The 10875-nt window shown below is 42.9% G+C and overlaps 1 protein-coding gene across 1 annotated transcript in view; it reads left to right on the top strand.

The window, feature by feature from the left end:
* The window catches only part of oxtra (oxytocin receptor a), a 460437-nt gene extending 449796 nt beyond the window's left edge, over positions 1 to 10641 (top strand). Inside the window, exon 3 of the mRNA XM_020518833.2 lies at positions 10382 to 10641. Within this exon, the coding sequence (XP_020374422.2) occupies positions 10382 to 10641 (260 nt within the window). The remainder of the gene's footprint in view (positions 1 to 10381) is intronic.
* Positions 10642 to 10875: the final 234 nt, after the last annotated feature.

Genomic DNA, 10875 nt, shown 5'->3' with positions numbered 1-10875 from the left:
ATGTTAGCTTGCTTTCCATGGATGCTGCCAGACCCACTGATTTCCAGCATGTTTTGTTTTCAGTCATGCTGAATTCCTGATTGGATCTGCTCGAGGTTGACAGGAGAATGTGAGTGAAGAAGTTGAGGAAGTTTAATACTCATTATCAGGTGGCAGTCCTTTCTCACACTTGGCCAAACCTAGCGGAGATCAAAAACAGGAGTTAAAAAAAGCACCTTGAACTCAACATTTTAGTCATTGTCTTGACATTAGGTGACCACCAGAGGGGGCTTGATGGCCACTTGGAGTCAGAATGGTTTTTGACACATTGGGTCTGTAGAAGCACAGGGCAGAACCTTCTGCTGTTTCTGATGAGAGTCATAGTCATAAAGATGTTCAGCATGGGAACAGACCCTTCAGTCCAACTCATCCATGCTGATCGGATAACCTAAATTAATCGAGTCCCGTTTGCTAGCATTTCACCCATATCCCTCTAAACCTTTCCAATTAATATGTCTATCGAGATGCCTTTTAAATGTTGTAATTGTACCAGCCTCCACCACTTCCACTGGCAGCTCATTCCACACATGTACCACCGTCTTGCATAATAAAGTTGCCCCTTCAATCGGTTTTCAATGTTTCCCCTGTCACCTACAAGAGTAGGGATATGTTGTAACAATTATATAGGGGCTTGGTGGACCACACCTGGAATATTGTGTGCAGTTTTGGTCTCCTTTTGTGAGGAAGGATGATCTTGCTCTCGAGGGAGTGCAGCGAAGGTTTACCAGGCTGATTCCAGGGATGGCGGGACTGACATATGAGGAGAGATTGACTACATTAGGATTGTTTTTGCTGGAGTTCAGACGAATGATGGGGGGATCTCATAGAAACTTATAAAATTCTAACAGGATGGGACAGGGTAGATGCAGGGAGGATGTTTCCGATGGTGGGTATGTCCAGAACCAGGGGCCACAGTATGAGGATTCGGGGTAGACCATTTAGGATGGAGATGAGGAGACATTTCTTCACCCAAAGAGTGGTGAGCCTGTGGAATTCATTACCACAGGAAGTAGTTGATGCCAAAACATTGAATGTATTCAAGAGGCAATTAGATATAGCACATGGGGCGAATGGGATCAAAGGTTATGGGGAGAACGGAGGATTAGGCTTTTAAGTTGGATGATCAGCCATGAATGTGATGAATGGTGGAGCAGGCTCGAAGGGCCGAATGGCCTCCTCCTGCTCCTATCTTCTATGTTTCTATGTTTTCTAATTTTGAGGACTTAGAGAAATTGGAGAAAAGACCTTGGCTATTCACTCTATCCATGCCCCTCATGATTTTATAAACCTCTAAAAAGGGCACCCCTCAGCCTCCGATGCTCCAGAGAAAAGGTTCCAGCCTATTCAGCCTCTCCCTGTAGCTCAAACCCTCCAACCCTGGCAACATCCTTGTAAATATTTTCTGAACTCTTTCAAGTTTCACAACATCTTTCCTATAGCAGGGAGACCAGAACTGAACACAGTATTCCAAAAGTGGCCAAACCCATGTCCTGTACAGCCACAACATGACCTCCCAACTCCTATACTCAATGCACTGACCAATAAAGGCAAGTGTACCAAATGCATTCTTCACTGTCCTGTCTACTTATGATTTCACTTTCAAGGAACTAAACCTGTACTCCAAGGTCTCTTTGTTTGACAACACACCCCAGGACCTCACCATTAAGTGTATAAGTCCTGCCCTAATTTACCATACCAAGATGCAGCACCTCACATTTATCGAAGTTAAACTCCATTTGCCACTCCTCAGCCCATCTGATCAAAATCCCATTGTACCCTGAGGTAACCTTCTTCGCTGTCCACTGCGCCACTAATTTTGATGTAATCTGCAAACATACTAACCATACCGCCTATGTTCACATCCAAACCATTTATATCAATGACAAAAACCAGTGGACCCAGCACCGATCCTTGCAGCATAACCACTGGTCACACAGGCCTCCAATCTGAAAAGCAACACCCCACCAGCACCCTCTGTCTCCTATCTTCGAACCAGTTATGTGTCCAAATGGCTAGTTCTCCCTGTATTCCATGTGATCTGATGATGAGTTTGCAGGCAGAAGAGCCAGGGTGGCAGCAGACCCATAGCCTTCGCCTTCAAGCCTTTGCCAGAGTTAGGTTCTTGGTGGGAAGCTCGTAGTCAACTTCCTGGCCTCACACAGCTTGAGACTACTCAGGGTCCCCATCCCAACACCATTGCTATGGCTGGGCCTGTTGCAACCAAAGGCACTTTGTGCCTGATTGAGGGACTGCACGTTGGGCAGGAAGAAGGACGGTTGCCGAGAGCCACTTTTGTGTTAATCATTCCTGCCTTTTCTCTCCACAGCCCCACTCTGTCGAAACCAAACCTCCCCCCGCCCCTCCCCGTCCCTCCCCACCCATCCCAATGTTACCTGTTTGTGCCAATGGCTATCCCTGTGATCCTGGTACTCTCACAGCCTCCCCTGTAGCTGAGACCTACACCTCCCCAAGCTGGTTCTTTGGGCCTTCCTGGGAAGAGGCGTTATAGCTGGCAGGTGATACCTCAACACCCATCAAATCATCGTAGAATAAAGAACAGAGGCAGACCATTCACCCCTTCCATCTGTTCCTCAGTTCAATTAGATTGTGGCTGATCTGTGATTCAACTCTATCTACCTGCCTCAGTTCCACTACATTCTTAGTCTGACAAAAATATAATGACGTTTCCAGCTGATCCCCGGTCTCAAAAGCTTTTTGGGATTTCTACCATTCATTCTAATTCTGCTGTTGCATTGCCTTGTTCTAGACTATCTCACCAGAGGAAATAGCTTTCATCCATCTTATTAAATCCATTGATCATCTTAAATGCCTCAATTTGGTCACTCCTTAATCTGACATCTCCTTCTTCAGGTCTGTGCAAAGAGTAGGTCGGACTCACAGTACCACTTTCCCCACCACGGGCACGGCATGGAGGAAATCCCAAATCCACTCCAGCTAGAACAGGGATCAAACCCTGTGCTGTTGGAAGTAATCTGATCCACGTTGATCATCTGACCCAGCCAGCCACCAAGGAGTCTGAGTTACATGCAGGATGTAGCCCGAAGCTATGGACAGTGATGTTAGAGGCTCCACCACTTGGTTAACTAGTCCCACTTTCTTTAGCCATCAAGTCCCATAGTGGGGCTTGAACCTGGAGCTTCTGGCTTAGAAACAGGGATACTACTCACTGCCCCACAAGATCTCCTCTAATCTTTTCTATTCAAGAGATCCCAAGCATCGTCGGTACATCCTGTCCTCAAATGTTAACTCTTTTAACTCCATTTTATATCATTCTGGTCAATCTGCTCTGCGACCACTCACAAGGTCAGTGTATTGAACTAAACATAGTTCTCTCAGTGAGGTCAAGCTTTACGCAATTTCAACTCTTATATTCCAGACACCAATTGGGCCACCGTTTTAGCCATTCATCTAATCAGTCAATTTCCCTTTGCAGGGCTGTGCTGCACTATTTACAGTGGTGTCTAACTTGGTATCGTCAGCAAACTTAGATATGCAACTCCATTCCTGCATCTAAGTGATTTATAAATATAGTGAACAGCTGAATCCCCAGCTTGGATGCCTGTTGGGCACCACTAGTCACGACCTGACAGTTTGAAAATCAGAAACAGGGGCAGGAGCAGGCTATATGCCCCCTTGTGACTTCTTTACTATTTAAGCAATTCATAGATGATCTTTGACCTCATTTTTATTTCCTCAACTGATCTCCATATCTGTTTACTATCCCAAAATCGATTAATGTACTGATCTTTGTCTCGGCATGTATGCAGTGATAGAGCGTACACAGCTCCCTGGCATAGGGAATTCCAAAGGGTCACCACCTTCTGAGTATAGAAGTTACTTCTCATTGCAGTCTTAAATGATTGACCCTTATCCTGCCAACTAGTTCCAAACTCCACAAGCAGGGGAAACAATGTCTTAGTAAGATCATTAGAAATAGGAGCAGGAGGAGGCCAGTCAGCCTCCCAAGCTTGCTCCATCATTCAATAAGGTCAAAGCTAATCTGATTGAAACCTGAACACCATTTTCTTCGTGCTCCCCTGTTAACCTTGACTCTTCTGTCAATCAAACATCTGTCTAACTGTGCCCTGAATGTAGCCAATGACCTACCCTCCACTGCTGTCTGGGGAAGAGAATTTCAATCTGAGAGAAGAAATTCTTCCTCATCTCCATCCTAAAGAGGAGCCCTCTTATCTTAAAGCAGTGCCACTGTTTCTGTATTCTCTTATGAAAGGAAACATCCCCTCAGCATCTACATGATCAAGCCCCTCAGAATTTTGTGTTTCAATAAGATCATCTCTTATTCTTTCTAAATTTCAATGAGGAAAGGCCAACCTACTCAACCTTTCCTCATAAGACGCCGTAGTTCCCCAGAATCATGCAATCAACGACATCCAATATAAGTATACCGTTCCATAAGTAAGGAGACCAACAGTGCAGAATATCCCACATGTGATCTTACCATTGCGTTTTACAGCTGTAGCAAGACTTCCCACTTTCACACTCCTTCCTCTTTACAATAAAGAACAACATTCTATTTGTCTTCTCAATTACTTACTATGCCTAATAGAGTCATAGAGATGTACAGCATTGAATCAGACCCTTCGGTCCAACTTGTCCATGCGGACCAGATATCCTAAATTAATTTAGTCCAATTTGCCAGCATTTGGCCCATATCCCTCTAAACTCTTCCTATTCATATATCCAGGTGCCTTTGAAATGTTGTAATTATACCAGCCTCCACCATTTCCTCTGGCAGTTCATTCCATACATGCACCACCCCCTGCATGAAAAAGTTGCCTCTTAGGTCCCTTTTAAATCTTTCCCCTCTCACTTAAGCCTATGCCCTCTAGTTTTGCACCCACCCCAGGTTGGGGTGGGAGGGGGGTGGAGAGAAAAAATCCTTGACTATTTACCCTATCCATGCCCCTCATGATTTTATAAACTTCTATAAGGTCAGTCCTCAGCCTCCGATGCTCCAGGGAAAATAGCCCCAGCCTATTCAGCCTCTCCATATAGCTCAAACCCTCCACTCTGGCAACATCCATTTCTGAACCCTTTCAAGTTTCGCAACATCTTTTTTATAGCAGGGAGACCAGAATTGAACACAGTATCCCAAAAGTTGCATGCTAACATTTTAAAATTCATTACAGATCCCTCTGTAATGCAGCGTTTCGCTGTCCTCTTCCAATTAAATAATATTCTCCTTCACCATTCGTCCTGCCAAAGTGGGCAACCTTACACCTCCCCAAAACATATCCTATCTCTTGAATTTTTGCCAACTCACTTATCCCTTTTTAAACTCTTTGTATCCTCCTCACAACAAGCTTTCCTACCTATGTTTGTATTATCAGTAAACTTTCCTACAATATATTTCACCCCTTCATCCAAGTTATTAAGGTAGATTGTAAATCATTGATATCCCAGCACTGATTCATGCTGCATGAGCTACAGTTCCTAACCTGAAAATGACCCATTTATTCCTACTTTGACGTTAGTAAGCCAATCCTCCATTCACGCAATTATATAACATGTACGGCATCTCAAAGATGAAGCTGTGCCAGGTGTGATTTTGATTTGGACAGTGGGAATCATAGAATCCCTACAGTGTGGAAACAGGCCCTTCGGCCCAACAAGTCCACACCAACCCTCAGAGCATCTCACCCAGACCCATCCCTCTACCCTTTCCCTGTAACCCACCTAATCTGCATATCCCTGAACACTAGTGGCAATTTAGCACAGCCAATCCACCTAACCCACACATCTTTGGACTGTGGGAGGAAGCTGGAGCACCCAGCAGAAACCCACACAGACATGAGGAGAATGTGCAAACTCCAGACAGTCACCCAAAGGTGGAATTGAACCCAGGTCCCTGGCTCTGTGAGGTAACAGTGCTAACTGCCGTGCCACCTTGTTCAAGCTAATTTAGGCCAGGTGGAATCAAAGATCACTTGAAGCGTAGGAATTAGCCGAAGTGCAAGCAGCAAAACCGATAATAAGCCCAGCACCATGCAGTCATGACATAAATTATCCAATTAGTTTATTTTGATTGAGAAAATAAAGATGCATGGTGCATTCAACAGTTGTCAGTTATTCAGACAACTCTGTGTTATAGACAGCCAGTTTTGAGAGAGTGTACATGAAAGTTAGTTTATTTTGATTGAGAAAATAAAGATGCATGGTGCATTTAACAACTGTCAATTATTCAGACAGCTCTGTGTTATAGACAGCCAGTTTTGAGGGAGTGTACATGAAAATCATCCTTAACTCCATGAATTCTTATCTTGTGTAGTAATCTTTCCTGTGGCATCCAATTGAGTGTTTTATGGAAATCCAAATGCACTGTATGTACAGGTTCTCCTTTATCCACCCCGCGCATTACATTCTGAAAGAATCCTAATAACTCTATCAAACATTGCCTGGATTCCCCACTGGCCAGACAGTCATTATTTCAATGTAGTTGGGAGTTGCACTTGAGGACTTTGCAGAATCCCCGTCATGGCAGATTCCAAAGGAATTATATGGGAAACTTGCATAGTGCAAGTACTGATGGTGGGCCAAGTGTTGGAAAGGGACCAAATACCAGAGAAAGACCCTCTGATCGTAACACTGAACAATATAACAGCAGTAGCCTCCTAGACATAAGATTACAAGTAGAAACTGCAGCTTGAATAGATTACACAATGGACTAAAGGGCACAGAAAAAGCCTCAGACAGCACTAGAAGAAGAAGTGACTATGATGGTGAAGTCTTGGTGGCTATAAAACAATAATCTTGACAAATTAAAACAGAGAGAAAAGCATAGCACATTAAATTGTTGGAGATATTCAAATTTATGCTGAGGTCTGGTATTTTTTGGTGTGGGAAATTTTTAAAATCAAAATAGGTTGTGTTTCACTATAAACAAATCCTGTAGTTTTCTTTGGTAACATAAAAGAAAATGTTTGGCCATCTTCCTGTGTACGTTGTTTATTCATAGACTCATACAGCACAGAAACAGACCCTTTAGCTCAATTGGTCGATGCCAATCAGGTATCTGAAACTGAACTCGTCCCATTTGCCTCTAAACCTTTCTTATTCATGTACCTGTCCCAACATTTTTTAAATGTTGTAATTGTACCTGCTTCTACCAGTTCCTCTGGCAACTCATTCCAAAGACGCACCACCCTCTTTGTGAAAAAGTTGCCCCTAAGGTCTCTTTCAAATATTTCCCCTCTTACCTTAAACCTATGCCCTCTAGTTTTGGACTCCCCCTTCCTTAGGAAAGGCCTTGACTATTCACATTATCTATGACTCTCGTGATTTGATAAACCTCCACAAGGTCACTCCTCAGCCTCCTATGCTCCAGGGAAAAAAGTCCCAGCGTATCCAGCCTCCTTATAACTCAAACCTTCAAGTCTCAGTAATATCCTTGTAATTTTTTTCTGTACCCTTTCTAGTTTAACAACATCCTTCCTATAGCAGGGCAACACGAATTGTATGCAGTATTCCCAAAGTGGCCTTAGCAACATTTTGTACAGCTGCAACATGACATTCCAATTCCTATGCTCAGTGCTCTGATCAATAAAGGCAACCATGCCTTATGCCTTCGTTACCACCTTGTCCACCTGCAATGCCACTTTCAGGAGGAATTTGGTAAATGTGTTATTTGTAAGATTCAGACAAAATTTAAATTTGGGTGTCCGGCTTGTGGGAGGTTTAAGCAGAGTGGGTCTGGAATAACTTTAATCAACAATCCAAAAGGGAGAGTACTCTTATTAAATGTTCCCGATCTTCACAGAAAGATGATGTTATATATAAATAAGAGAAGGAGAAATCATGAAGCTTGATTGGTCTGTTGAGCTGACTAGGTGTTAGTTTTGATGTATTGTAGTTATGTACTGCCTTATAATGTCTTAAGATCAGGAATTAAGAAAATAATAAGTATTAACATAATTAAATCTGGATAAACATGTAGAGTAGAAAACTAGGCATTTTACCAATACTTCACATACTAATCTTTCTTGAAGATCACTCCAGGCAGTCTAGTTTCATTATGTTTATTATGACTGAAAGTGGGAAGTATTGTCCTTTACCTCAAAAAGCTAAAAAAAAAGGTTTGTTAAAAGTACTTCAGCTGCTGAAACATTGGTTCTTGTGTGGGTAAAGCAATAACATTGGATTCTATTTGTCAAATATTCTGAGGGAGATATTGCACAATTATCATAACTGAAAACAGTTTACTCATTGATTGGTGTGTAAATAATTATTCATTATGGATAAATGTATACTCCTTGAACAGTCTCAATGAGGAAATGCTGGGAAATTATTATGTTGGATTGAAACCAATGCTGGAGGGAAGGAAAATCTCTAAAATTACAATAAGTCGATTCAAATCATCACATTTTTGAAAGCTTAACAAAAATAAATGAAATACAGGGATCCCAGAGGAGAACCCTGTCACAGTGTAACCCTTTGCATATTGTGAAGTCTTTGGTTTTAAGCTGTTTTGAAATTTTGTTTGTGCATATTAACCAGAAGTTTTGCTTAAAGAGGGAGGAGAGAATTTGTTATTATGCTTAATTGTATGCAGGTTATTGCTATTAACTAGGGACTCTCTTGAACCTTCTCTCTCGTAATAAAAATGAGAGTTAATACATAGTATAAAACCGTAGATAAACGAGCAGAATTAAGCCATTCAGCCCATTGAGTCTGCTCCACTATTCAATCACGGCTGATATGTTTCTCAACCCCATTCTTCTATCTTATCCCCATAACCCTTGATCTTTTTAGTAATCAAAAACCTATCTATCTCTATCTTAAATATACTCAATGAATTGGCCTCAACAGCCCTCTGGGGCAATGAGTTTCACAGATTCATCACCCTCTGGCTGAAGAAGTTCCTCCTCATCTCGGTTCTAAAGAGTCATCCCTTCACTCTGAGGCTGTGCGCTTGGCTCCTAGTCTCTCCGACTGATGGAAACATCTTCTCCACATCCACTCTATCAGTATCACTCCTTTCAGTATCCTGTAACTTTCAGTCAGACCCCACCTCATTCTTCCAAACTCCGTCAAGTACTGATCCAGAGTCTTCAACCGCTCATCATTTGACAAGCCCTTCATCTCCGGGATCATTCTTGTAAACCTCCTCTGGACCCTCTCCAATGCCAACATATCTTTCTTTAGATAGAGGGTAAAGAACTGCTCACAATATTCCAAATGTGGTCTGACCAGACCCTTATACGGTCTCAGCAGTACATCTGTTGTGTGCTGCCCTTATGAAATGAATGCTAATATTGCATTGCCTTCCCTACCACCAACTGAACCCATACATTAACCTTAAGGCAATTCTAATCAGATTTCCAAAGCCTTTCCCCATTTAGAAAATAGCGTAAGTCTGTATTCTTCCTACCGAAATGTATAACCTCACACTTTGCCACATGGTATTCCATCTGCCACTTCTTTGCCCACTAACCTGGCATGTCCAAGTCTTTCTACAGCCTCCCCATTTCCTCAACACTACCTGTCCCTCCACCTCTCTTTGTGTCATCTGCAAACTGCTGGAATTTGAAACTTAATTAAACCATTAACTCCTATATTTTGTCTGAGCACTATATTGCAAGAAACTTGTCCTCTAAAATCATAAAATAGACATAACCTAAAACTGGGATTGTTGGATTTCGAGGTGTGCATTTGCACTGTGAACCTTGGTAAATAAACGTAGAAGTGTGTGAAAATTGGTTCCATTTTTATCCTTCACCAACTGGCTTTCTGGACTAAAACATAGACTTGCTGTTTAAGATGAAAACGATGAGGGATATGCATGAATTGGAGACATTTCGGAGGAGATTCACAAGGCTGACACCTGTGGATGAATAGTTTGTCTCATGAGCAAAGGATGTGCTGGTTGGGCCTATACTCATGGGAGGTTAGAAGAGTGAGAGGTGCTTGTATTGAAGGGGTTTGGCAGAGGTGGTGCTAAAAGGATGTTACCCCTTGTGGGAGAATTTAGAATGGAGGCACATAGTTTCAAAATAAGAGTTCTCTCATTTGTGATTGAGGTTAAGAGGAATTTCTTCTCTGAGAAGTCATTAATCTCTGGAATTTGCTACCCAGAGAGCAGTGAAGGCTGGCTCGGTATATTCAAGATTTTGACCTGCGAAGGAATCAAGAGGTAGGGTGGGCAAATAGAGAAGTAAAGTTAAGGCCACAATCACTTCAGCCAGGAGAGCAGGTTTGAGTTGTCAAGTGGCCAACTCCTGTACCGTACATTCTTGTGAGTCTGTACATACAGGGTGATGGTCATCGTTAACAGCCCTGTCTTCTGTTTCTAATCTCACCACAGATTGGCCCTTCGTCATCACCATGCTGCTGGCAAGCCTTAACAGCTGCTGTAACCCCTGGATCTACATGTTCTTCACTGGCCGGCTATTCCACGACCTGGTCCAGCAACTGCTGTGTTGCTGCTCTCTGAAGTTCAACAAACCTGAGCAGCCCAGCGAGCTGACCTGCAGCAAGAAAAGCAATTCCTCCACCCTCGCTATCAGCCTCAAGAGCTCAGGCAGCCAGAAGAGCCTTTCATTTCATCAGCAGCATGATCAGTAAAGCAAATCGCAGGCAACTGTGTCTGTGTGTGTGTGTCTGTGTGTGTGTGTGTGTGTGTGTGTATGTGTGTGTGTGTGTATGTGTGTGTGTCTGTGTGTGTCTGTGTGTGTGTCTGTGTTTGTGTGTGTGTCTGTGTGTGTGTGTGTGTGTATGTGTGTGTGTCTGTGTGTGTGTGTGTGTCTGTGTTTGTGTGTGTGTGTGTGTGTATGTGTGTGTGTCTGTGTGTGTGTGTGT

The sequence above is a fragment of the Rhincodon typus genome, chromosome 16 (assembly GCF_021869965.1).
Source record: "Rhincodon typus isolate 14 chromosome 16, sRhiTyp1.1, whole genome shotgun sequence".
Taxonomy (NCBI): Eukaryota; Metazoa; Chordata; class Chondrichthyes; order Orectolobiformes; family Rhincodontidae; genus Rhincodon; species Rhincodon typus.
Note: the sequence above shows the minus strand (reverse complement) of the source record. Positions and strands in the feature narration are given on the sequence as shown.